This window comes from Ursus americanus, chromosome 23 (genome assembly GCF_024610735.1).
Source record: "Ursus americanus isolate L20-20 chromosome 23, mUrsAme1.1.p, whole genome shotgun sequence".
Taxonomy (NCBI): domain Eukaryota; kingdom Metazoa; phylum Chordata; class Mammalia; order Carnivora; family Ursidae; genus Ursus; species Ursus americanus.
The window spans coordinates 39,944,700-39,971,451 of NC_142149.1; the positions used below are offsets into that span (position 1 = coordinate 39,944,700).

At 53.3% G+C, this 26,752-nt stretch overlaps 1 protein-coding gene and 1 long non-coding RNA gene across 2 annotated transcripts in view; one reads left to right on the forward strand and one right to left on the reverse strand.

Annotated features, from left to right (window-relative positions):
• KSR1 (kinase suppressor of ras 1) overlaps positions 1-26,752 on the forward strand; it is a 149,294-nt gene that overhangs the window by 78,076 nt on the left and 44,466 nt on the right. Inside the window, exon 2 of the mRNA XM_045773578.2 lies at positions 1,904-2,044. Within this exon, the coding sequence (XP_045629534.1) occupies positions 1,904-2,044 (141 nt within the window). The remainder of the gene's footprint in view (positions 1-1,903; positions 2,045-26,752) is intronic.
• LOC123777110 (uncharacterized) lies at positions 24,378-26,707 on the reverse strand. Its single transcript, XR_006775583.2, has 4 exons — positions 26,072-26,707; positions 25,474-25,582; positions 25,121-25,314; positions 24,378-24,933 (listed from the first exon to the last, which is right to left on the reverse strand). It is a non-coding gene; the product is annotated as an uncharacterized LOC123777110 (long non-coding RNA).

Sequence of the window (26,752 nt, forward strand, 5' to 3'; positions counted from 1 at the left end):
GGCCTTTTATTTTAGTACTCTATCACAGGTCTTTTTTTTTTTTTTTTAAGATTTTATTTGACGCAGAGAAAGCACACAAGCAGGGGGAGAGGCAGAGGGAGAGGGAGAAGCAGGCTCCCCACACGGGGCCCGATCCCAGGAGCAGACGCCCAACAGACTGAGCCACCCAGGTGCCCCCTCTATCACCATTCTAAATAATATTTTGAGAAACGTGTTTAAATATAGTTGGTTTCTTTATAATCCTAAGTGTTTCATTTGAAGCATTATTCTTAGAAAGGGACCGGGGACCTCCCTAGACTGCTGGAGGGTTCTGTGGTCCCTAAATGGCCAAGACTCCTATTACCAATTTGGGAGCCTTTCTAGATATTTGAAATGTTATATCATTAATTATTATTACTTTTTAGTATTGTGAGTAACAAAGAGAGTCCTTACCCTTTAGAGAAATCCGCTGCGAAATTTGCAGATGAGGAAGGAAGGAATTAACAAGGAAAACCCTTGAGGAGAGGTGGAACTGGGAAGTGGCTCCACCCGGCAGGGTCTCTGCACAGGACTTTGAAGGTGGTGCATGCCTCTGGGGAAGCTTGAAAGTCACCAAGAGGAGGCTGTTAGAGTTTCGCCAACGTGACAGGAGCCCTCACGGGGTCCCTGGGGCCCTGGATGTCAGCTGAGCCTGGCAGCTGCCTGGTCCTCCTCTCGGGGCTGTGAGCTCATTTCCATTGGTTCTGCTCACCCTTCTTCTAACCAGCCCTGAGCCGTGACCGGGGTTGGGTGGGGGCCTCCCCTGCACATCCCGCATTCCTCAGTACTGTGCAGGCACCTGGTTGGAGCCCAGGGTTTGTCAGAGAGAGCACCAGGCTGAGCTAAGCCAGGCTGTCCTCCTTTAAACTCACCTTGAGATTTTAGCCTTTTGAGAGGCTTTTGAAAACTGTAGACACCGTTCCTCTGGAAAATGCACGGACTCGTACTCTGAAATTTGCATACATTTTAGGGTGTGCTTCTTGAAAGCCTACTGGTGAGCCCAGGTCAAGGACCTTGGCCAGTCATGCCACATCCCAACAGGCATGGCCGGCACCTGGCATGCTCGCGTGTGCCAGGCACACACCGAGTGCTTCATTTCTTCTCAGCCTCCCTGAGAGGGAGGTTCTGGTTTGTTTGTTTGTTTGTTTGTTTGTTTTTTAGATTTTATTTATTTATTTGGCAGAGAGAGACACAGCCAGCAAGAGAGGGAACACAAGCAGGGGGAGTGGGAGAGGAAGAAGCAGGCTCCCAGCGGAGCAGGGAGCCCGATGCGGGGCTCGATCCCAGGACCCTGGGATCACACCCTGAGCCGAAGGCAGACGCTTAACGACTGAGCCACCCAGGGGCCCCAGGAGGTTCTGTTGTTATCCCATTTTCTGGAAGAGGCAACTGAGGCTTTTCTGGGTATGGGGGTTCAGTAACTTGTCCAAGGTTACAGGGCTAGGGGGTGCCTGAGCCCCCAGATCCCAACCCAAGCAGTCTGATTCTAGGTGGGAAGTCTCCTAAGTGGGAGACTCATTCTCTCCAAACCCCCACGTCTTCCATACGCTCACCTACTGACTCCTGCCCAACCCCTCCTCAGGCAGGAAGCCCTTCTTTTTTTTAATAAAGATTTTTATTTATTTATTTGACAGAAATAGTGAGAGAGAGAGAGAGAGAGAGCACAAGCAGGGAGAGCATCAGGGAGAGGGAGAAGCAGGCTCCCCTCTGAGCAGGGAGCCTGGCGCAGGGCTCGATCCCAGGACCCTGGGATCATGACCTGACCTGAAGGCAGATGCTTAACCAACTGAGCCACCCAGGCGCCCCCGGGAAGTGAGCCGGCTCCTGGGGATAGTGCTTGGGGCGGCCCGAATGAACCGGCCTTTTCTTTCCTGGGCTCCCACAGGCGAAGCTGGTCCGCTACATTTGCAAGCAGCAGCAGTGCAAACTGAGCGTGGCCCCTGGCGAGAGGACCTCGGAGCTCAACAGCTACCCTCGCTTCAGTGACTGGCTGTGTACCTTCAATGTGAGGCCGGAGGTGGTGCAGGTAAGCGGGTTGTGGGACCTGGGGCGGGGAGAGGGGGGAATGGTTGGGTGGGGGCTTGTTAAGCAGAGGGACCACACACAAAGCCAGGAACTAGCTCTGCTGGGACTGTGACCGAAAGGCCATGCTCTCTACTGTCACAGAGGGGACCCGGGAGGACAGCGGCCTTGGGAGGGACCCAGGGTAAGTGTGGCTGTAGCCTGTGTCCTGGTGCCACTGCTTAATGAGCTGGACAGCCTGACCACACTGATGGTTCATTGATTCCCCACATAAGGACAGCCCGCCAACATTTCTGGAAACATTGGCTGTGTGACAGGCACCGTGCTAAACACTTTGTCTAGATAATCTCACTTAATTCTCGCAAAACCCCGCGAAGGAATTACTGTCACTATTGCTATTTCATACTCGAGGAGGTTAAAGCACAGAGTGGGTACGTGACTTGTTTGAAGTCCTGCAGCTAGCAAGGGATCACTTTGGGATTTGGAAACAAGAGTCTGAGTTTAGTTTTCTCTTGTGTCTGCTGTAATGCACTCTTTTTCCTCCTCGGTTCCCTCTTCCTATCCATCCAGCCTACACCCCCGCCCCCCCCAACGAAATAACTCATCAGCCAGTGAGCGTGGAGAGTGTGTCCTATGCCAGGTGTCGGGGGCACAGGACAGCTCTCGTGAGGCATCAGTAAATGAGTGCATAGTAGGTGTAGTTCACTCAGTCAGGTCTTTTAAATCCCTTTGGTTCTAAAATTAAAAAGATTGCTCTTGCTATTGTTTTAAAAGCAATACGATTATTTATAGACACTTCAGAAAACAGAGGAGGAAAAAAAATCGCATGTATATTCCCACTACTCAGTGAAAGTCCACTATCATTAAGAGTTTGCTATTTCCTTCTAGTTCCCCCCCACACCCCCCGCTAACACGTAAGTCTTTTTAAAATTTCTAATGGGTCAGACCCGTGCCGTAAGGTAGTTACTAGCCAGCTTCGCTTTTATGTACTTGGAATGTGGCAGATACGCACTGAGATGTGCTGTGATTTCAAAGATAGAAATCCAGAGAGTTGCTGAATTCTGAAGACTTCATACAGAAAAAAAGTAACATATTAATAACTTTTCATGTTTAGTATACATCCAAGTATACTATAGTATACACTATTTTACTATAGTATACACTATAGTATACACATCCAAGTATAAAATAGTATACACTATTTTGGGTATATATATATATTTTTTAAGATTTTTTTATTTATTAATTTGACAGAGAGAGACAGCCAGCGAGAGAGGGAACACAAGCAGGGGGAGTGGGAGAGGAAGAAGCAGGCTCCCAGCGGAGGAGCCTGATGTGGGGCTCGATCCCAGAACGCCGGGATCACGCCCTGAGCCGAAGGCAGACGCTTAACGACTGCGCCACCCAGGCGCCCCTATTTTGGGTATATTAAGCTAAATAAAATGTTGTTAAAATTAATTTCATATATACTCAGTTTTTTAAATGTGACGACTCAAACCTTTAAGTATGTGGCTTGCATTAAATTTCTCTTGGGCAGCCCTGGTTTAAACCATCCCAAATAAACAGTTTGGATTTGCTCTTGCTAACCAGCATGTTTTCTTCGTACTGGCACACTTAATAACCACCCCCCCCTTTAAGTAGCTGCTTGGTGTTCGATAGCATTATGGGATGTGGTTTATCAGCCAGAGGCTCATCCCAGTCCTTGCCTATTATACGTAACACAGCGGTTAATATGATTTATGCAGCTCTTTGTATATTTAGGAATTTTCCCTGGGAGAGATTTCCTGGACAGGAAGTGACGCGATCATTAAAGGTCCTGTCATGGGGAGGAGGAGTGGGAGTACATGGGGGTAAATGGGGGGGAACCCATGGGGTGCTGTTAACACGTCACATGTGTCTGGCCTGGCCTGGCTCTGGCAGCCCTCCTATTTGTGGTGCAGGCCAGCAGTTACAAAGCTTCCAGGAAGGGGAGCCTGGGTGGCTCAGGGGTTAAGTGTCTGCCTTTGGCTCTGGTCATGATCCTAGGGTCCCAGGATCGAGCCCCGGGTCGGGCTCCCTGCTCAGTGGGAAGCCTGCTTCTCCCTCTCCCATTCTCCCTGCTTGTGTTCCCTCCTTCTCTCTGTCAAATAAATAAATAAAATCTTAAAAAAAAAAAAAAGCAAAGCTGGCAGGAAGGAGCTGGTCTTTGTGAAGGTTGAGGGAGCCTACCCTGTGAGATGGAGTTTCCTGGGGCTTTATTAACACTTACACACGCACACGTGTGCGAGGAGCCACGTCTCCCCACCCACCTGTCTAACAGCTTCCTGCCACCCAGGAAGGAGATCTCAACAACATGTAATGGTTGTCTGTGGTGACGTGTTTAAAATCATGGACTTGGGAGCTAGGGAGAGTTGAGTGGTCACCCCTGCCCCCCAGCCAACCCAGCCTTTACCGCGCCCCTCCCCTAGTCTCAGAGACAGAAAGCAGCCTCTCCTCACAGCTGCGTCTGTAGCTTGCAGTGGAGGGTGCCGGGGCCCCACAGAGGTAGTGACTTGCCCAGCGTCTCACTAGCGTCATCCCTAACTTGACAGACGAGGACCACGGGTTCAGAGCGGCCGAAGGGCTCTGTGACGGTCCAGAGCTGGTGACAGGGATGCTCTCGAGGTTCAGACCCGGGCCTGCTGGGCTCCAGACTGTGCGTTGTAACTTCTTCCGAGGGCCCGAGCCACCTCTGGCGGATGGCTTAGCTGCTCAAGGCCTTTCCTTGGATCTGCAGAGATCTGGAGTGTGCCGGACACCTGGTTCCACCCAGGTCCGTCTGGGAGAGAGGAGCCAGGTGTGCCCATCGCAGAAGCCGGGACCATGGAGGCTGGCTGCAGGGGCGTGTAGGCCCCTGGAGAGCCCCATGGGGGCAGCTGGGACAGGGGTCTTCCTGCCAGGCCCAGAGGCATAGCAGCTACTGAGCCAGGTGGTGTTTGAGTCATGCTGGCGGTAAGGGAGGGGTCAGGCAGGTGGGAGGGCCCAAGAGCAAGATGGGGTTTGGGAACCAGGCTGCTACCCGGCCTGGGGGACTGGGGTAGACATAGAGCAGAGAGCTCGGTGGAAATGATGGGCTCAGGGTGAAAGAGTAGGAGTGTCTCCAGCTGCCCAGGGACCTCCCCGGTGACCTGGAGATCATGACGCAGCTCAGAAATGAGCATGTTTCAGGCCGAGCTGTTGTTCTTCCCCTTCCATTCACAGAGATGTATTTTCTTCCCACCCCTGCCCATCTCAGAGAATGGTGGCATCATCCACCCAGTTGCTCAAGCCACAACCCAAGAGGCCGTCCCTGAGTGTTCCCTTGCCCTCCCTCACATGTGCAAGCCCTTCGCTAGCCCTGTGGGCTCCGCCCCCCCAGATCTGCAGACCTGTCCCGCTCTCCATCCCCAGCGCCAGCACCACCACGGTCAAGGCCAGCATACCTCTCTTGCCTGAACTCTTGCAGCAGCCCCTTAGCTGTCTCCCTACTGTATCATTCCCCTTCCACACAGCAGCCAGAGTGCCCACTAAGAAACATAAACTGGATCGTGTCATTTTCCAGTGCTTCCTGTTTCTTTCCGAATAAATGCCAGATTCCTCACCCACTTGGGCCTCTGTTGGCCTCTCTGACCTCATCTCTCTCGCCCTCCTCTTTGCTCGCTCCGGTCTGACCTTCGCACTCCCTCTTCCTCTCCCTGGAGTGCTTTCTCCTCGGACATCACTGTAGCACCAGGTCCATTGTCACCTCGTCTGAGCGGTCTTCCCTGAGAACCTGATCTAAAGATCACTCCTATCCCTTGTTTCCTACCAGTGCATCTTGGCTGATTTTTCTCGATGACACCGACCACTTCCTGGAGTGTATCTAACTTATTTGTTGTGTGTGGTCTGTCTGCTGGCTCCCACTGGAAACCTCCCATATGGAATAGCTCCATAACAACCCACTGAGTGCTGGGCTTGTTGTGACAGTCGCGAGGGAGGAGGGGTGAATCTCATCGTTTCGTCGTGGATGTCCCAGGAGTCGAGGGTTTGGTCCTGAGTGGGTGGTGACACAGGTTACTTCGAGGTCTGGCTTTTCATGCCCTGCAAGAGAAGCCCCTTTAGAATCATAGCCCCAAAGATTCATTCACCTCCCCAGCTCTGCTCAGCTCCTCACGAGTCGGCCTCTGGGAAGAGCCCTGGGAAAGTTGGTGCCCTTGGGAAGGCTGGGACAAGCCAATGCCCCAAGGAGTCCTTGGGCCTGTTTGGCACTCCTCTTCTGACCATACCAACATGCCTCACTCATAAAGGGCCTGTGATTCCGGGGAGCCTGACTAGCCCTTTGCTGTGAGGCCTCTGTACTCTTGTTCCGGGCTGCGCCATGACCTCTGCGCCTCTTGTGCTCTGAAGCACTTGGCGAGGGTCAAGTGGAGGCACAGTAGTGCTCCCTGGGGTGGAGGAGAGAAAATTCAGGCAATTTCCTCACCTTTCGTCCTCGGCCACTGTTACTCCTGAGTGAGAGCCCACCTCACAGAGACTGCTAGAGGTTTGCACACAGGTGGCTCGAAATAGCCATCTGGGGAGTGCAAAGAAGGGGAAGTCAAGGGAAGGCTGGGAGAGCAGGAGCGGGGTGGAGGCAGTTTTCTGAATCAAGAGGCCGTGGGAGTTGGCTCAAGGCCTAAGAAGGGCAGCAGAACAGAAGCTGGGCCCGGGTCTGCCTCCCACTCCCTTTCTGGTTCCAAAGCTCACTCATGGGCATGCTCAGTAGGAGTTTGGAGGAACTGAGGCCAAGGGGGTGGGAGCAGGACAGGGGTGGGCCAGCAGCTTTCTGCATGGGTTTTAAGAATCCCAAGGAATCATTGGCTGGGTATTCGTATGTCTTCCCCAGACTCTCCAGACCCCTTCTCTCAAGATTATTGTTTCTTCCCCTTAAATCTCAGGTTGGTTCTTAGCCCCGGGCCAGAGTATGCTGAAGGTTAGAAAGAAGGGCTGTTGCCATTAGTAACCCCTGCCGCTGCTGATCCGGGAGGGGGCTGCCTCCACGTGGCTCTGCTCCTGGAGTCTCTCCTTGTACCTGTGTGGGGGGCACAGCGATGGGGGCCCGGAGTTAGAGCCGTTCCCCGGCACAGGCTTCAGGGTGGGTCCTGGGGGTATGGGTCTGAGTTTTGGACTCTGACGCCCACCCTACCCTGCTCACCCTCGGCCCTGATGGGTCTTCTGTCTGCTTGTAGCTGGAATTGGTTCTAACACTTCCACCTGTCAGAGATTGGTGCAAAGCTCAGAAATCAAAGCTCCAAACAGCGTAAAAACCCATGCTTTGCTTAAAAACAGAAAAACAAAACAAACATGACCTCAGAGATAGAACCCTTTAGCTTCTGAATGTCATCTGAACGTTGCTTATTTTCTTAAATAAACATTTGATTTTGGAATTGTTTTAGTTTTACAGGAAAACTGCAGTGGTTGTACAAAGTTCCTGTAGACGGCCTTCACCCAGATCCCCCCATCGTTAACATCAGACGTTACCGTAGTACGTCTGTCAGAGCGGAGAACACAGTGTTGGTACACCACTGGGAACTGAATTCCAGACTCTCTTTGGATTTCACCAGTTTTTCCATTAGTGGCTTCTTTCGGTTCTAGGAGCCAATCCAGGATAGCACATTGTTCTTATTTACATACACATTTGTTTCCTTTTTATTTTTGTTTTTTATAGTTGCTAAAATGGGCTCGTACAGTATTTTTTAAGTCTTAATCTCAACTCTGTGTTAGTCATACAAATCCATCTCATTCCTCTCTCATGGTAGACTAGTTACGAGGGAAGATTTCCTCAAGCCAGCTTAGCAATGACTGTGTGAGGGGTTCCCATCTGCACACGTGGAGGCTTCAGCTTGTGCCCCAAGAGTCGGCGTGCCCGCTGCACGGCGCCTGGCCTATGGGAAGCCCTTGGCAAATACTTGCTGGGTGAGGGAGTGACTGAGGAATGAATGAAAGTCATCACAGGATGGAGGCTGGAGATGGAGACTTGAAAACAGGGTTCTATCTATGTGTCCCTTTTTTTTTTTTTTTTTTGCTGTGGTTGGATTGTTGGAGAAGGGATCTGAATCATGAAGTCTGGCAGTTTTCTTTGCTGAGCCGTCTGAAGGGCCCCAGCACTGGCGTAGCCCATGGTGGTGGGAGCTGTCCCTTCTGGCCTCTGCGTTCTCTGTTTATCTTGACCCTTCCGGGAAATAGTGCATTTCTGCTGCTTCAAGAGAGGGGTTGGATGTGGAAGTGGCCCCAGGCTAGTAGTGGCCTTTCCTGGTTTCTGGTGTGGATGAAGGGCCTCTGTTCTCCTCCTTTCCTTTCTGAGTTAGGTCTCAGCCCCCTACAGCTCCAGACCCCAGTGGTGGGTGCTTCTGATATACATGACCTTTGATTTCTCTTCCTTCCTTTCTTTCTTTCTTTCTTTCTTTCTTTCTTTCTTTCTTTCTTTCTTTCTTTCTTTCTTTCTTTCAAGATTTTATTTATTTTTTTGACAGAGAGAGATAGCGAGAGAGGGAACACAAGCAGGGGGAGTGGGAGAGGAAGAAGCAGGCTCATAGCAGAGGAGCCTGATGTGGGGCTCGATCCCAGGACTCTGGGATCATGACCTGAGGCGAAGGCAGACGCTTAATGGCTGAGCCACCCAGGCGCCCCGGGACCTTTGATTTCTAACTCCGTTGGAGACAGACAGTCCGGAGACGCCTTTGTCTGTTTGCCCCAAAGCATCAGATCTCCATCTAGAGCGACGCTGTCCAGTAGATAGCAGCATTCTGTACTGCCCTACCCAACGGAGCACTTGAAATATGAGTGCAATGGGAAAGCCAACATTTAAATTTTGTTTTATTGTCATGAATTTTCACGTAAAGAGACATATGGCCCTCGCTGTATTGGGCAGTGCACGTCTGGAGCCTGCCCTGGCGGGACCCTGCGCTCACAGCCAAAAGGCTGGAAACACTCCCCCCACCCCAGGAGCTCCCAGGCTGCAGTGAGACTGGCCGAGAGTTGACACCAGGCGCCCTGACAGAAGGCAGCATGGGGTCTAGGGGAGCGAGCCGGCAAAGCCCACCTTGGGAGGTCGGAGAAGGACCAACAGCAGGGAGGACTTCCCTCAGAGCTGGGAGCTAGGCTGGCAGGAAGGGCAAGAGGGCGGGAACCGTAGCAGCAGAGCCCCTGAGGGCTGAGAGCTGAGAGCGCTGGTGGGGCGTCCAGGAAGTGCTTGCAAAGGGCTTGGCCTGGGAAGGGACTGGCGAGCAAACGGTCCGTTCGTGGCCATCTTCATGTGGGGGGATTTATCTGGAGACCAGTGCAGTGCCTGTGTGTGCACCAGAGGGGAGAGAGAGCATTAGAATTGTTTTCGGGAAGCTAAAACCCCTGCCGGCGAGGAGCCTGGGTTTATCATGAGGACAGTGAAAGGTGAGACCGCGCTGGTGTGGGAACGCGGGGCACCTCGTGGAGGGGGGCCCTCGGGCCTGGCACCGCGCAGGACAGTGATGCGGAGGCAGGGAGGGTGCCTTCGCCCTCCCCAGACACCTAGAGTCACACACCGTGGCTCTTTCCACCCCCACCCCCCAGATCTTCCACAGGTTAAAAGTCGCAGCTGGGGGGAAGTGATTTCAGAGCCTGCTGGCGTGGAGCCATTTTGTTTTCCTTAGCAATTTCCCCGCTGGAAGTTGCTAGAGGAAGTGGCGAGCGCTGGCTGGGATCAGTCCTAGCCGCAAGAGGTGGGCGCTGCAGAGGCCGGGATTCCAGGGCGCGAGCCACAGGCCTCAGGCCCCCCCGACGGAGCTCTTGCTGCTGGCATTTTCTGAACTGAAGATGCAGGCGGGTCCGGTAAGGGGTTTTTGTTAAGGCCCTGACGGGGCAGGTTTCTCTTTCCCCTTTCCTCTCCTACCCTCGCACTCCCGTGTTTAAAACCAGGCCTTCTCTTGGGATGGGGAAGAGAGCTACCCGAGGTCTGCCACCGGCCTGGTTCCGCGTGGGCTGGGAGTGGCCGTGGCCCCGTGTGGGCCCTGGCGGGTGGGCCGTGTGAAGCCAGAGGCCGTGGGAGAGTGAACCAGAAAAGTGAGCTGCTATTTGGCTCCTGGGTTCAGCTTGCATGCACGTGAATCCTACTGCCGTTCCGCCCAGCCTGTGCTCCTGTCCATCTTCCTGTCATCCCCACCCTCTCCCCGGGGAGCCAGAGGCCCCACTGTTCAGCGGCCTTGCTCTTGGCAGCTGGGAGCGGCGTCTGAGGGCAGCGCACGCTCTCACCGGGCTGCGTGGAGGGATCTGCGTCAGCTTGTGGGCCCCGGTGGCCTGGGGCTGCCCTGCGGCTGAGGATTGGAGGTGTCAGTACCAGCCCAGCGGGGTGGGGAGATGGAGGCCTGGGGGTGGGCTGGCGTGCCCACGTCACCCAAGCAGTCAGGAGAAGAGCTGGAGGTGGGACATGGGAGGAGGGTGGCGTTTTGTGTGTTTAGCATCCTGTTCAATCCTTACACCTTGGGGGGGGGGGACACCTTGGTCCCCATTCTATAGCTGAGCAAACGGAGGTTCAGAGAAGTTGAGTGACATGTCAGTGTCACACAGTGAGCTGATAGCTGGGGCAGGATTCAAACTCAGGTCCCTGTGGTTCCAAAGCCAGTCTCTCTTCCTGGACTCCACTTCTTTCTTAGATTAGCCCAGCCGAGGGTCACTGTGGCAGTTTTATGATTGACTTGATCCTTTCTCTTTCTCTGTACCTCCCTCCTTCTCTCTCTCCCCCCTTCCTTCCTGCCTCCCTCTGTGCTTCCTCCCTCCCTTCCTCTCCTCCTCCCCTCTTCCCTTGCTATCCGTTCATTCTACATCCGTTGATCACTTACCCGGATTAATTACCGCTGGGGATTAACTGCTGAACAACATATAGGCTTCCCTGGGGGCTCCTCGGGGGGTGGGATGTACACATCTACAAATAAGCACCATGGAAACAGGCTGACGGGCCCCAAGGGAGGAAGGGCTGAGATGGGGCCGACACAGAGCTGAGGGCCTTCCTGTGTTGCCTCCTGTCCACCCAGCCATGCACTCGTTCCGTGTATACTTAGCTCCTGTCATGTGCCAGGCCCTGTTCGAGTGCTGCGCCTGAGTTCCTGTCCTTACTGAACCTGCATCTATTCCTTCTCTCCAGTTGACAAAGTGATTTATTTTCTGATTCTGAGCCAGAGTGCCCTCTTTTAAGCTTTGAGTGTGAGGTTGCCCCTGGTTTCTAGAAATCTGAAAAAACCAGAGCATGACTGTTCTGGACCGCCCTGAACCGGTCGGCAGGTATGAATGGTGAGCCCGCCTCCTCAGTCCTCTGGACTTCTGGGCTGCCACGTCCAGTGAAAACCGACTAGACTGGGCCTGCCATGCGGGCAGGAATCTGGCTGTTCTGTTCACTGCTCTGTCCCTGCTGTCTGGCACATTGAAGATGTCCTTGTTGAATGAATGACTTCGGATCAGATCATCCAAAGAGTTTTGGTCCCTTGGGCTGAGGGGTCTCAGGAGCGTTCTCTGGGCTCGTGAAGGTTGAGTTGCAGGGGCTGCTGGGGGCAGGGTTGTGGGGGCTGCCGAGGGCAGGGTTCCTGAGCAGACCCTGCTGTCTTTGGTGAGGGGCCGGACGTGGCACGGCTATGTGCCTTTGCCCTGCTGTGGGATGACTTTGGCTAGGGTGTCCCTAAGCCGCCTTTGGGACCACCCAGCTCCTGGGCTGTCAGTTTGTGTTTGGGGTCCCCTCCTCCGGGACTGGCCTCAAAGGCAAGATTGCTCTAGAACACGCCTAACCAGCCAGATCGATCACTGGGATGTTCTTGTGTCAACACCACCCTGTTTTAATTACTGTAAACAAAAGCCCCTTCTCTTATTGCCCTTCTTTTAAAGGAAAATCAACATATGCATTTTGGTGGCTCGGTTCTCCTCTGTATACTTTTGGGCAGGTAGAAAGATTGGAAATAGACAGCCCAGAACCTGGTGTTGGGAGGCAGATAGAAACTTGATTTTGCCACTTGCTCAGGGACAAGTCCCTTCCCTCTCAGCCTGTTGACTCGTCTGTCAGTTCTCTGGCTAGAAACTGAGAGTCCCTTCTCATTCCTTCTGCTTCCTTACCTCCACATTTGATCAGCTAGCAAAGCCTCCTGGTTCTATGTCCAGATATACATCCCAAACCCACCCGTGTCTCTTCTTACTACTGCTCCCCTCCCCCTTCACCCCATCGCAGGCCTAGCTAGTGCACGGACTTGTGCAGTAGCACCTGCGTCACTCTCTGTATCTACTCTTTTTTTTTTTTTAAAGATTTTATTTATTTATTTGACAGAGATAGAGACAGCCAGCGAGAGAGGGAACACAAGCAGGAGGAGAGTGGGAGAGGAAGAAGCAGGCTCATAGAGGAGGAGCCTGATGTGGGGCTCAATCCCAGAACGCTGGGATCACGCCCTGAGCCGAAGGCAGACGCTTAACCGCTGTGCCACCCAGGCACCCCTCTGTATCTACTCTTGCCCACTCCTTCATTTCATCTTTCATAAGCCAGGAGTGATTTTTCTTAAAGCCCACATCTGATCATCTCACTTTTCTGGGTACAGTCCTTCATTTAGTGTCTTGCCCTCAGCGTAAAATCCAAGCCCCTTCACCATCACCTGTGAGGCCCCGAAGTATTTGGCGTCTGCCTCCTTCCACACCGTCTCCTGCCCCTCCTCGCTCTTTGCCTTGTGTTAGAACACGTCAGGTCTCCTGTCATAGCCCAGGGCCTTTGTATGTTCTGTTTCCTCTGCCTGGAAATTTCTGTACTCTCACGGCTAGGATCTTCAGATGTCTGCCCTTCAGAGAGGCCACCCTGTCTAAAATTAGATGCCCCCCCCCATGTCTCAGCGTGTGCTTTCCTTTTTAGCATTTATTCACAAATTTCAATTACATAGTTTTAGTTATTTTTTGTTTTGTATTCTGTGTTTCCTGTTCGGGTGTAAGCTCCCTAAAGAAAGGACTACGTATTTTGTGTGCTGTTGTACCCCTAGCATGGGATAAAGTGCCTGGCGCACAGTGGGTGTTCAGTAGCTGTCCATCGATGAGATGGATGAAGGGGAGGGATAAACAGACGGAGGAATTCATGGTACGAGGGCGCACAGTAAGTACTTACAAAGTACAAGCTATTATGTTCTCCTATTAGTTAGAATGTTCCCGTAGCAAGTTCCAATGCCGACTGGCTTACACTAGACTTGTCAGCTTAAGTAATAGAAGTCCAGCGAGGTCTGGATGCAGAGGCTCAGATGATGCTGTTACAGTGTACTTCCCAGCCAGGCCCAGTCCACCCAGGCGCCAAGGACACCAGCAGCTAAGCCTGCATCGTGGTGGTGCTTGCCCATGGAGAGCTTCTTCCCCTAGGACTGGAGCTGCAAAATCGCACGGAAGGCTCTGCATGGCCTGCCTTTGGTCACGTGTTAGACCAGAGCCAAGCGCAGGGCTTGGAAGATGAAAAACTCCAGTTAGCCCACACTGGGTCATGGCTCAGCCCTGGAGCAGCAAGGCAGAGCGCGTGGGGACCTGAAGGGTCAGTACCACCTGCGCTCCTGGAGGGAAGACAGCCCTGCTGACGCAAGAAGAGACGTGCGTAAATGCTCGCACCCCAGAGAGCAAGAACGGTTATACTGCAGCTGCTGCGGTCCCCACCCTCACCAGGGGCTCTCCGTGGGGATGGTCACCTGGCTTTCTTCTGAGGGTCTCCGGGGTGACCGCTGTGCCCCATTTCCATCAGTGAGCAAGACTCCTGTGTCTGTGTGGGAGACAAAGGGCCTCAGGCTCGAGATGGTATGTGAGGTCTAGACCCTGGCGTGGGGCCGGGGGGGCAGCAGAGATCACATTTCTAGAATAGGATCAGTGAGCCTGTCCCCTCATTTTTTGTTTTTAATGACATTTCTCATTTTCTTCACTGTGACGGTAATAAGTATTTTAGATTGGGAAATATAGAGAAGCAAAGGAAATGAGTTACTTGTAATCCTGCACAGAGCTAATCATTGCTTCTTGGCTTTCTTTTTTTCTTAATATCCAGTAATATACCTGGATATTCACTTTCAAAATCTGAAAAGTGTAGAAATGAAAACAGTCATTCTACCATTTATGGTTGGTTTACCCCATAATCTTACTACTCTGAGGAAATGCTATAAACATTTTGGTGCATTTCCTTCCAGTCAGCCTTCATTGTTGGCTTTTCTTTTCTTTTTCCTTTTTTTTTTTAAATGAAGTTTATTCATGAATTTATGCTATAAATTCTTTTCTTTTTTAAGATTGTTTTATTTTTAAGTAATCCCGCTACCCAGCGTGGAGCTCGAACCCACAACCCTGACGCATAGAGTCGCACGCTCCGCTGACTGAGCCAGCCAGGCGCCCTGTGCTCTAATTCTTCAGTGAGTGTTCCCAGCGTGCCTGGTGCTGAGCTGTGAGCTTTACACAGAGTGTCTCTCATTCAGCCATCCCAATAACCTTAGGAGATGATGTCTTAGTCCCTCTGGGCTGCTATAACAAAGCATAGACTGGGGGCTTATAAGCACCAGAAATTTATTTCTCATAGTTCTGGAGGCTGGGAAGTCCAAGATCAAGGTGCCAGCAGATTCAGTGTCTGGTGAGAACCCACTTCCTGATTCATAGCCCGTGGTCTCTCTGCTTTGTCTTCATGCGGTGGGAGGGGCCAGGCGGCTCTCTGGGGTCTTTTATATAAGGGCAGTAATCCTATCCTGAGGGCTCCACCCCCTAATACCATCACCCTGGGGATTAAGTTCTGCGGTGGGGGCATGCGTATTTTGTCTCTAGCAGGAGGCAATGCTTTTATGACCAATATGCAACTAAGCCAGAGAAACTGATGGTGTCGCTTACTTGAGGTCACCTAGATGGTACGTGGTACAGCCAGGATTCCTACCCAGGATATCTGGCTCCACACCAGGGGTGACAAAATCCACACAGACAGACAGACAGACACACACACGTTTTAAATTATCATAGATAGAACCATGTGGTACCTTCCCTCTGTGATGCCTGAACATTTTTCCTTTTTCAAAATTTTATTTCGAAGCAACATTTCCTAAATCTAATCACAAATGTACATTGCAGGAAAATTTGAAAATAAAAAAATAGAAAAGAAAACAAAATCCCGCACAACTCCACCAGCCACTATTAGCCAGCCCCTTAACTTCTTTTACATTTTTTCCCCATGTACATCGATCGAGTAAAGTTCGCTGTTTCCAGTGTATCATTCTAAGAGCTTTGACAGCTGAGCCTCATTTTTAATGGTTCTCTTGTGTGCCATCTAGGGCATCTGCTGTCCTGTGGTGGTGCAAACCAGCCAGCCCCAAATGTGTGAGAGCTCCAGGAGGTTGGGGTAGTTGGAGTTCGTGTGGGGGTGGGGGTTCCCCAGATGATTCACAGGGAGGAGGGAGATGAGCGTGTTCCTTGGTGACTCAGGTCAGACTTTCTGGAGGTGAGCAGTGAGGCAGAGACCACCTCTCTGTCCAGGGCCTGGTATCCCGGGATCCTGGGTGCATGGGTCCCCAGGTTCCCAGGTCCCCAGGCCCCTGTATCGAGGCCCCCCAGAGCCTGAGTATCTCACAACCAGCACCTGCTCTGGGAGGTATGTGCTGACTCCCCAGCTCCCAGGCACAAACTATTTTTGGCTACAGTGACTGTTCACTACAGTCATGAAAACAGAAACTCCTCTCCCTGCCTTGTCCTTCTCTGAGACACTGCGCCCAGGGCTGTGGCTGCCGGGGACCCTGGGCCTGGGCCCCTCACCATGCATTGCCTGTGGAGCTGGGTGATGGCCAAGGCTGCAAGGGGCACGGGGACCCCACCACCTGTGGTCCTGCAAGAAACAAGAAGCCTGGACCAGCCCAGGCTGGAGGGTTGCAAGGTAGGCACTGGGGTCCGGGATCAGGCGGCCCTTGTGTGAGTCCCCAGAACCGGGTACATTTGGCTGGGCTCTGAGTTCTTGGGTTGCTCACTGTCTGTAGAACATGTCTGGGGAGATCTCGATTGTGATTTCCATTTCTTTGTTTCATTCCCTGACTCTCTTGCGGTACAGCGGCTGGGGAACCATCAGGATCTTACCGAAATAGATCTTCCCCATCCTTCTGGTGAATTAATGACTTTTGGCTTGTTCACGCTTTGGGTTTGAACAGAGTACGTAGTTGTTCTGAGCCTGCTCCTTCTGCAGGGAGCTTAAGCAACTGAAGTTGCACAGGCAGCCCCAGCCCCGCCTGGCAGAGCCTCTGGTCGCCCAGGCCAGCAAGGCCAAAGGGTGTAGAGGCTGTGAGTGCCAGCTTTGGAGTTACACGGACCAGGGTCCAGTCCGCGCTCCGGCGCTCCTTGGCTGCGTCTTAAGTGAGTAAGTCGATCTCTCTAAGCCTCACTTGCCTTCGCTACCAAGCAGCTATACGCAGGCCATTTCACGAGCAGCGACAGTACCAGTAGTGGTTATTTTTGTGACGAGACTGTTTGTGGAAAGAGGAAGCACGCAGAGAAGCTGAGTAAGAGTCCGTGTGCCTCGGCCCAGGGCAGGTCTCAGGCCGTGTCACAGGACCTGGGTGTTTGGGATTAGCTGGTGATGTGGGGTTTGCTGCTGCTTGTCGAGAAGAAGGAAAGCATGCACTGCCATCAGTGGGCGTGGGTAGAGGTGGGTAAGAACACGGAGTTGAGAATTTCTACCCACTTGCTATCTTTACCAAGACGTAAGGGACTTCAGGCTCTGGGTGAGGCGAGGAGCCCAGAAGCTCACTGCTTCTGGATTCCGTAGGGCTCTGGGCCCGTGAGGCAAGCAGCCTGGCCTGGCATCCCTCAGCCTAGCGTATTTGGTGGTGATTCTCAGGGTAGTCCTTACCCTTTTGGCTCACCTCCTAGAGCAGCTCCGAGAATCTGGCAGGAATGAAACCTTTGCATCTGGGTGAGGAATGCCCATAGGGAACAACACTGAGCGCTCGCAGGGGCCCGGGATAGCTAGTGTCCACACTGGCAGGGGTGTTGGGAAATCTGGGACCTGGTCTTGGTGCTGTTGTTCAGGGTGACCCAGGCAGGTCCCCTCCCCTCTGTGGCCCTCCGTTTTGTCGTCCATAAAATGAGCGTTGGACTACATTGTCTCTAAGGTCCCTTTTAAACTTTGCCCTTTGACCTTAGCAGAGGAAGGATTTCCCCTCTCTTCATTACCCCCTTTATGCCCTCACACCTTGGTGGCACCAGCGATGGCCTCCTTGACTTGAGTCTTGGCTGTCCACTTGGGCTCCACTGGGTTCCCATACTTTGAGGTCCATTGTGGCTGTGGGGCAGGAGTTGTTTACAGGGTTTCTGGAAAACTACAGAGATCTCCTGAAAGATCTTGGTCTCCTGGTTGGGTGCCCGTGGGGTAGCGTGGAAACAATGTGGCCCCTGTTTTCAGGTCTCCGGCCTGGTTCTCAGGTCTCCGGACTGGGCTCACTTTCTGTGGCCTAGTGTATCCCCCACCCAGACAGATAGACAAACAACCCCAAAGGACAGACTGCATAACTGTGCGTTAGCACGTGCCAGGGCCCTAAGCAAAGCTGCCGTGGCCTGAGGCCTGTTCGCCAGTCTGGGTGCGCTCTGGTGCAGTGGGCCTCGCTGGCTGAACTCAGCTCCTGCCCTGCAGGTATGGAGGAGGAGGGAGTAGGAGATTGGTAGACCCGCCTGGGAATCCTCTTTTTGATGGTGTGTTTGGATGGGGAGAGCTGAAGGGGGCATCAGCCAGCAGTAAAGATGGCCACACCCAAGAGCCCCTGTCCGTGCCTTTGCCCTCAGGAGAGCTGGGGTTTCCTATGTGGAGATCCCTTTCAAACCAGACTCCACTCCCTGCACCCTCTGCGTGGAATTAGCAGGCATCCCAGTTTGCCAGGTACAGTCCCGTTTTAGGGCTGTTGTCCCCAGGCAGTTACAGCACCCCTTCTCCCCTCTGAGGTGTCCCTGTGGGGAGGGTCCCTCAGACACCCACCCTCACTCAGCAGCCTCTCGCCATGCAGCTGCTGGCCTGGCTCGCATCCCCACTGCCCCCCGCTTGTCCTGCTCTCACCTGCTGTGTCAACCAGGGATGCCAGGGAGGGCCTGCTGCTCTGGGGAAGCTGTGCCCCCCCCTGCCCTACTTGTGCAGGAAGGGACTTTCCTGTTTGCCAGTTCCCCAGAAGTCAAGCGTCACCCAAGGTTCGTGTCGCTCTCTGGCTGCTGGCAAACCCTCCCCCTGTCCCACTCTGACCCCAGTCTTATCTTTGAATGTTCTCGTTTTTGTTTGTTTGTTTTAGAGTATTCCATTTCTGACTTGAGGCTTACTCTGGAGTCTAGTGGGCAATAGGGCTTTTTCCCCCCATATCAGCAAGCATCCTGGGTGTAGAGAACTGCTCCTGGAGAAGCCTGTGTGTCTCGTGTCTCCATTTTGGAAGTTGCGCGTACTGAGGGGTAAGCATGCAGCCCTGAAGCTGGGTGTGTGTGTGTGTGTGTGTGTGTGTGTGTGTGTGTGTGTGTGTGTGTCTAACGCTGGACGCGTCTGGCTGTTTTCGAACTGCAGCCTGGAGGAGCCATTTTGGGAATGTGTGTCGATGACACAGAGGAAGGTGACAAAATGCAGGTGGCCCAGATGGCAGGTGTGGGCCTCCCTGGAAGCCTCTCCTCTGGGTCTCCTTCTGCACGTTGTGTGCTGTGCTGAGGGGCCGGGCGGGGACAAGACCTGCCAGCACAGAGGCAGGTGGGAAGGAAGGAGCAGTGAGGCGCAGGGCCCCAAGGAGATGGAGCCCAACAGAGTTGTGTGTTTGCTGAGGGGCTGGATGACCCCCCAGGATCAGGGGTTGCCAAACGGTGCCCCGGGGCCAAGTCCAGCCCACCACTGTTTTTTTGTATAGCTTTGTAAACGAAGAATGGTTTTTACGTTTTTAACTGCAAGAAAAAAAGAGAAGACTGTTGAATGACATGTGAGAATGATAGACATTCAAGTTGCAGTGTCCGTACTTAAAGTTTTATTGGAATGCGGCCTCACCCATTTGTTGACATACTGCCTGGCTGTTTGGCGCTCTAACGACAGGGTCTCTGACGGAGACCATATGGCCTGCAAAGCTGAAGATAATTCCCTCTCTGTTCAGCTTGCCAATCCCTGTTCTGGGTACCTCGGGGCTCACAGGAGACACAAGACAGGCTGTCCAGGAAGGGGGGGGGTCCAGCGCCTGGGGCGACAGCGCATGCCACCAGAAGCTGGAGATCTGGTGCCAGGCAGAGTTAGGAAGCACTGGTGTCCTCCAGAGGGCACGAGGAGAACGAAGGGCCTTGAAAAGGAACGTGGGGGAGAAGACCCTGGGAGGCCACCTGCGGGAGCTTTTAACCCCACAGCCAGAGCTCGACCTAGCTCGGCAGGCGGGGGTGGGGCGGGATGTGGAGCCAGGGAAACCGGATGTGGCCCCAAGTAAACTCTACCCTGGGCTGAGGAGCTCACTCGATAGAGCATATCAGTGGGCAGCAGCGCAGGCTGGGCCAGCTGGCTGGGAATAGGAAGAGATGGCCGTGCCTCAGCCTTCCCAGTCGGGCTGTGTGGTCTTGGGCAAGTTACCTACCCTCTCTGAACCTTACCACCCATCTCAGGATGTTATGGGGACCGTAAGCACTGATCTCTGTCGTTCATCTAGCAGACACCTGGCCCCTAGGAGAGGCATAATAAGTGGCTCATCACTTGGCCTTTCTTGACCTCCTCCTCAGCTCCTCTCCTTTGACCTGCATCCGTCCACCTCCACACCTTACCCCACCACTGCCCCATCTTTCTGCAGCTTTTAAGCCCAGACATACCAATGCATAGGCCAGAGACAGCCACTCCCTGAAGATTCCAGCCTGGCTCCCCACTCTGTAAGCCCCCACCCTGTCTTGTGGGAGGGAGGGAGGCAGGCACAGACCTCTCCTGGGACATCTGGGAGCTTGGGCTAGGCTGGGGTTGAGTTGGAGGAGTGTGAGCCTTATGAGAAGACAGGCAGGGGTCAACCCCAGGGCGTAGCCCTGCCCTACCCCAGCCAGACCTGCCTTCTGAACTGGGCATTCTCAGACACTCCCTGTCCTGTGCTTCTTTAGCCCGACTTAAGGCCCTGCAGCCTGTCTTCTCTCATGGTCCCCACCCTGAGAAATTCTGATTTGATTGGTTTGAGGTGAAATGTGAGCGTCAGGACCCTTTTTAAAAAGCCCCCCCACCCCGCCCCCAGGTAATCCCAGGGTGCAACCAGGGTTGAGAGCCACTACTCTAATTCAGCCAAACCCACTCATTTTGCAAACGATGAAACAAGACTCCAAGAGAGGGGTAGGGACTGGCCCAAGGTGATGGGGTCCCAGCGAGCAGGTCTGGCCCTTCCTGCACTATGTTATCTGGCTGGGAGGTGGTGGAGAGAAGCCTTCCAGAAAGTGGTTGGCTTCTCCTGGGAGAGGGGCGATTTCTCATTTCCCGGCGCTGAGATAGGAGGAGACTGGGCCCAGGACCGGTCTGTAGACCAAGCCAGTACCCTGTGGACAAAGCTGTCTGTTGATCTCCACGGAAACCCCAGAAGGCTGCCCGATCCAGGCCCTCACTGACTCTGCCCACCCCCCCCCCCGCCCCGTGCCTCACAGAATTTCCAGCTGTTGTCACCCAAGTCTTGCTGTCCCTCTCCCTCAGCCCCAGCCATGGGCAGAGGGCAGAGAGGAGCATCTGGCAAGTGTTGCCTTGCCAACTGGAAGCACATAGGCTCCCCACCTGGGCTGCCAGAGAAACTCCCTTGCTCTTCCCCCTCTCTTTCCCCAGCTGCCCCCCTGGCCTCGGAGGGGTGTGCAGGGGTCTGCATCACCATCCACAGGGCTCTGGGGGTCCACCTCTGGCCTCTCTGGTGTGACCAGTCCCAGGGAAGCCTCTGTGGTGAAGGGTCCTGGGCCTTTCGCTAATCCACAGCCAGGGAGGTGGGGCTTGGGCAGGGGGTGCCCCTGCACCCACACACCAGAAATCTGGGTTCTGCAAACGGACCCGGAGAGCCAGCAGCACTGACCCATCCTGCGCTCTCGGACCAGAAGGCTAACTAGAAACACAACGTGTGGGTTTGCTTCTTGGCCTTCCTTTAACCCAGGCCTTCACCGGAATTCTGCCTGGAGCTGCCCCACGTACTTGAACGTGGCCCACAAACAGGCGTTGGAGCCCCTGGCATTTCTAGATTTCTGACTGACCATGGTGAGTGCGGACGACTGTCCGTGTCCGCCGGCACAGGTTTCTAAGTATAGACCCCAGGCAGCCCCACGGCTGCCGGTAAGTCCCAGCATGCCATCTGATACTCATCTTGGCCCCTGCCGTGACCTGCTGCCAGTTGCTGAGGGGAGGGGATAGCTGTGTTTGGCCCGGCCCGGCCCCGCCTCCTGCTCTAGAGAACAGAACCAGCAGGTGAATTACCATAGACTGGGAGTGACCTCAGCCCTCCCCCAACCCTGCTGTCTAATGGTCATCGGGAAGAATAACTTCCCTGTCACCTACCAGAGGACATAAACCGGGACTTGAAGGAACAGGCCGAGGCCGGGAGCCAGTGTCCTCCGGAGCTCTTGCTCTGTCCCAGGTTCTCGCTGCCCCACTTCTGTGCTCAGGTGTGAACTGGAGCCTTGCCGGAGCCAGAGCTTGGGGTCCCCTGCACTGCCCAGGCAGCACTGTCTTCCCTTCTTGGTTTCTAGTTCATGATTTATTTTTATTTTTATTTTATTTATTTATTTGACAGAGAGAGAGAGCCAGTGAGAGAGGGAACACAGGCAGGGGTAGTGGGAGAGGAAGAAGAAGCAGGCTCCCAGCAGAGGAGCCTGATGTGGGCCTTGATCCCAGGACTCCATGATCACGCCCTGAGCCGAAGGCAGACGCTTAACGACTGAGCCACCCAGGCGCCCCCATGATTTCTTTTTAGACAGGAGCTGGGATGGGGTGGGCAGGAATCCTCCTCGAAGCGGTGTGGACTGTCAGTCTTCATCCCCTCCGAGAGCCCCAGGGTCCAGGTCCTTGTCTTTGAGACAACTTGCCATCTTCCGCGTGCCTCCAGGGAGGTGGGAGGCCCTCCTGGGACCGTGGGGCCTCTCAGACTGGAGGGGGCTTCAAAGCAGCCTCGCCTGCCCGCTCGTTGGTGGGTGCGTGAGGTCACCTGCAGCTGTTGGTGAAACTCATTCCCTAATGTGCGTTCCATTTAGAGATGATCCAGAGACGTTGCAAGGGGTCTAAAAGAACTCCTAACTCAGACTTGGCTGTGCCTGTCGTGGTGGGTGGGCAGATCACATCCGTGTGTGAGGTTTGGGGGTGCCGAGTTGTGTAGGGCCACGGCTTGAAGAGACATCAGGGCCACTCCCAGGGCCTGCCCGGCCACTCACCCAGCCTGACCACCGTCTAGCTGGAGGTCCAGCCGAAAGCTGGGGGCATGCCTTTTCTTTGTATACTGATTCCCCTGGTTCCAGCGTGCTTGCTCACCTCATGCACTTTCCCACCTTGACTGAGTTAACTTCAGGTCTGAAATCACTTGTAGGGGTTGAAAGGCCAGGGCACTTTGTTTTCATGGTGGGGTCCCAGGGCCAGCGTGGACACCTCACTGAGAAGGCCTGTCCACCCGTGCTGTGTTGTCTACGGCATCTGTCGCTGCGCTGCCTTCCCTCCCCACTTGCCCACGGAGATAAAGCTTTAGAAGTTGCTGATGAGACAGAACTTGGGTGTCACATCTTCATAGGGTCTCCTTGCTGGGGCTCTGTGTACCTCACAGATGTGGTTGTTGGTCTGCACAGTTTTGCAGTAGTTATTACCATTTGAAAATCAGCTACTTAATTTATTTATTTATTTGAGAGGGAGTTTGAACATGAACAGGGGCAGAGGGGAGGGAGACTCTGATGTGGGGCTCGATCCCAGGCCCCCAAGATCATGACCTGAGCTAAAGTGAGATGCTCAACTGACTGAGTCACCCAGGTGCCCCCAAATCAGCTATTTTAAAATAAAGATCCAGTTTTTTTCCCTTTTTTTTTTCTTATTTAGAGGGGGAAACAACTGGGGGAGGGGCAGAGGGAGGGACAGACTCTTAAGCAGGCTCCACGCCCAGCCCAGCACAGAGCCTGACTCAAGGCTTGATCTCACAACCCTTGAGATCAAGACCTGAGCTGAAATCAAGAGCCAGAGGCCTAATTGACTGAGCCACCCAGGCGCCCCCAGATTTCTTTATAGTAAGATTTAGCAACCCTTCCATTGCCTCCCCTCAGACCCCAACACTGAGCAAAGGCAGAGGGTGGGTTTCTGATTATAGCGTTGTCCTTGCTGCTGTTGGCTTCCTTGTTGTCCAGTGAAGAGAAGAAGTGTCTTTACTACTTCTGTCTCGAATAAAAGATGGATCAAGAGGGCCACATCCCCCCTGGTCTCCTTTCTTCCCACGGCCTGGCCCTGAGGCTTGTGTATGGGAGACTCTTACTCTGCCAGGTAACTTGCTGACTGGCGGCTAGCTTTCTTGGCTGCAGCTTTTAGGTCGAGTGGGGGTGGTCCCTCTCCCCAGTTCGGTGATCTCACCCTGTAGGAGGGGGAGGGGTTTGGAACGGAAGAGCCCTCGGACACGATGACCATGACCGTGTGCTAGCATTCTCATGTCACGGGTGGACACGCACAGTTCACGCCCCGGGAAGCTAGGCTCATCCTGGGAGAGGCAGGAGCAGCTCCGATTTTAAATGGGCCCCTGGATTGGCTCTTCTGCCCCAGTCCCCCCGCCCGCCCCCGAGTTTTGTCTTGCCGGCCCCTGGTTTGAATCGGAGCATAAAGAGAGGGCAGAGGAGGAGGAGGAAGGTGGCCTTTGTTGCCTCGTTCCTGTGTGGTGGGCTGATCCACGAAGCCTCATGGCAGTGGGAGACACTTTCCAGCTAATTTGAAACTTCAAGGGAATACCTTCTTTCTTCCTTTTTTTTTTTTTAAAGGAATGGATTTGAACATATTCTTTCTCTCTCCTAAGGGATTACTTCACTTTGATAAAGAACAAAGAAGTTCCATTTCATAGTAATAGTTTTTTCCCCAAAAAGTAGGTGGAAATGAATTCCTTTGCTTTGAAAAAAATTATTTCCCCTCGGGGTAACTGTTGTGCCCCAAGGCTTTGCCAGGTTGAGGAATGATGGGGGTAGGGGGGTAGTCGAAGGAGCTTGGGGTCCCACGCACGTGGGTCTGTCTGTTTCTTAAGTTGCCCTGCCTGAGGTCTCTGGCAGGTGCACCTCGCTGCCTGTGTGTCCTTGCTGGGTGGTGCTGAGCCAAGAGCGTATACAAAAGCACTGGGCGCATTGTCCTGGCAGATGGCTCGTCATAATAAAGTACTTACTGTGTTTGAGAACTGCAAACTCGGTGTGGGTGGGGAGGAGAGGAATAGAAAGACCGAAAGGAAGAAAATCCCTATTTGCATGATAATTAGATTGGGGATTGGGTTTACTAGGCTTGTTTCTGCATCTCTGTTCTGGAGAACTGCTGAGTCATCACAGGCTGGGGGAACCGCAGGCTTGGTGAGCTCTGAGGACACTCCAGGGAAGGGTGGTGGGTCGTCTTGTGCCGTTGCGTAAAGCTCCACGCCACTGCCATTCGTTCTTGACAATATTGCCAAATTGGTTTTCATAGTAGAGGGAGGGGAACAGATGTCAAAACTGCATTTTGATGAAGAGCGTCTCAGAGGCCAGTGAAGGAAGACACAGGGATTGAACAAAAGCTGCTGCCTGGGGACCTTTATCTGACTAGCCTCCTGTCCGTGCCGTTATCAGCGGTTTCCTGTGACGCTCTTGTTTTATCATCTGGAAGGATTTCTGACGACCAAGGGTTTGTCCAGCCGATGATGAGCTGCTTGGTGCTTCTTTCGCGTCTGTTTTTCCAAATTTCAGTGTGAATCACTCTAAACAGCTATGTGATTCTTGTCCACAGCCCTGGAGATTGAAGAATATACGGACAAGGACACAAAGGTGCAGGGGTGGGGGTGGGATAAAGAATATACGGACAAGGACACAAAGGTGCGGGGGGTGGGGGTGGGATATGGCCAGACCCCAGGCCTCAGCCGTGGCCCCCACCACCAGCATCGCAAAAAACGCCCAGACCGTTGCTCTTAGCACTCACTGCGGGTATCTCCATCAGGTTCAGGTCAACACCTGCGTCTACGATTTACAGCAGCGTGAACTGACAATAACTCTTCTAAAAGAAAATTACACAGCTTGCTGACATCAGTGAAAATCCGCTTAGATTCTGAAGAACTGCAAGCTCTATGTGAATTGTTTGATGTGGGATGTCTGGCCTTTCCTGACATAGAAAATCTGGAAAATATAGAAAGGGGCCAAAGAAGAATAGGAAGAAAAACCCTGATCCCCAATCCCACGCTCCCTTCCCGACCCCGTCAGGTGGCTCTTGGAGCTTTCTCTGTGCTAGGCCATATGATAGTACTTTGCAGTGACTTGTTTTTTTATGTCAATTACCTGCAAATCACTTGAGGCCAGAGACATGTGTCATCTTTCTGTGGGTCTGCTCCAGACTTGGTATCACATAAGGCTCAGAGCAGTCGGAGCCGGAGGGGTTTCCTTCCTCCTTGATGAGAAGAAAGAGCACAAGCTTTGAAGTCAGGCCTTGATTCAAATATTCATTCTCTGTATGAGTTTTCTTTTTTTTTTTAGAAAGATAATCCAATTTTTTTTTTTTTAGATTTTATTTATTTATTTGACAGAGATAGAGACAGCCAGCGAGAGAGGGAACATAAGCAGGGGGAGTGGGAGAGGAAGAAGCAGGCTCATAGCGGAGGAGACTGATGTGGGGCTTGATCCCACAACACCGAGATCACGCCCTGAGCCGAAGACAGACGCTTAACGACTGCGCCACCCAGGCGCCCCTCTGTATGAGTTTTCTGTTGCCGTTTAACAAATAACCACAAACATAGCGGCTTAAAACATCCCCCGTTTCTCAGCTCACGGATCTGTAGGAGGAGAGCAGGATGAAGGGCTCAGGCCACTCAGCTGGCTTCCCCGTGTAGGATCTCACCAGGCCTAAGACCTTAAGGTGTTAGCAAGGCCGGCCTCTTACCTGGAGGCTCTGGTGAGAAGCCGGGTCTAGGTGCCTTGGGGTTGTTGGCAGAAGCCAGTTCCTTCTGGCTGTTGGTCTGAGGCTCCCTTTTCTTTGCTGGTCAGCCAGGGGCACTCTCTCTCCTAGAAGTGCCCTGCGTCCCTTCTCATCTGGCCCCTCCGTCCTCAGAGTCCACATGGAGTCCTTGTCACACCCCAGTCTCTCCCTTCCTCTCTGCTACCTTGAACCCTTGAAAGGTTTTGACTGAGAAATAAGGTGCCTAGACGGCGCTTGGTGAGGGTTAATTCTTTTTAATCCTTCTGTTAAGCCAGTTTTATTTGGAATCTGTCTTGTCTAATTCAGATAGAGCAAAATTGCAAAGGGCCGTCTTTATCTGAAGTTCTTGTCATTCTAAAAAGTTGTCATGATTCATCATTTTTCTGTGCAGAGGCATAAAAAGAAACAAGCGGGCAGAGTGCCCTCATCGTAACTTTGCTGTTTTTTCTGTCCTTCCCCCACCCCAGCCCTGAAGCTTTGGCGTCTCAACCTCAGCTGCTGTCTCTGGGAGCGCTGGGGGTGGGGGCGAGAGCCGGCTGCCTGTGTCCTCTGACAAGTGGTGGCTTCTGGTCCGGAGGCCGGCCTGCCAGCACCTGGCCCCTGCCACTCAGCGGGGAAGCCCAGCCCTGGCCATGGAGAGGATGA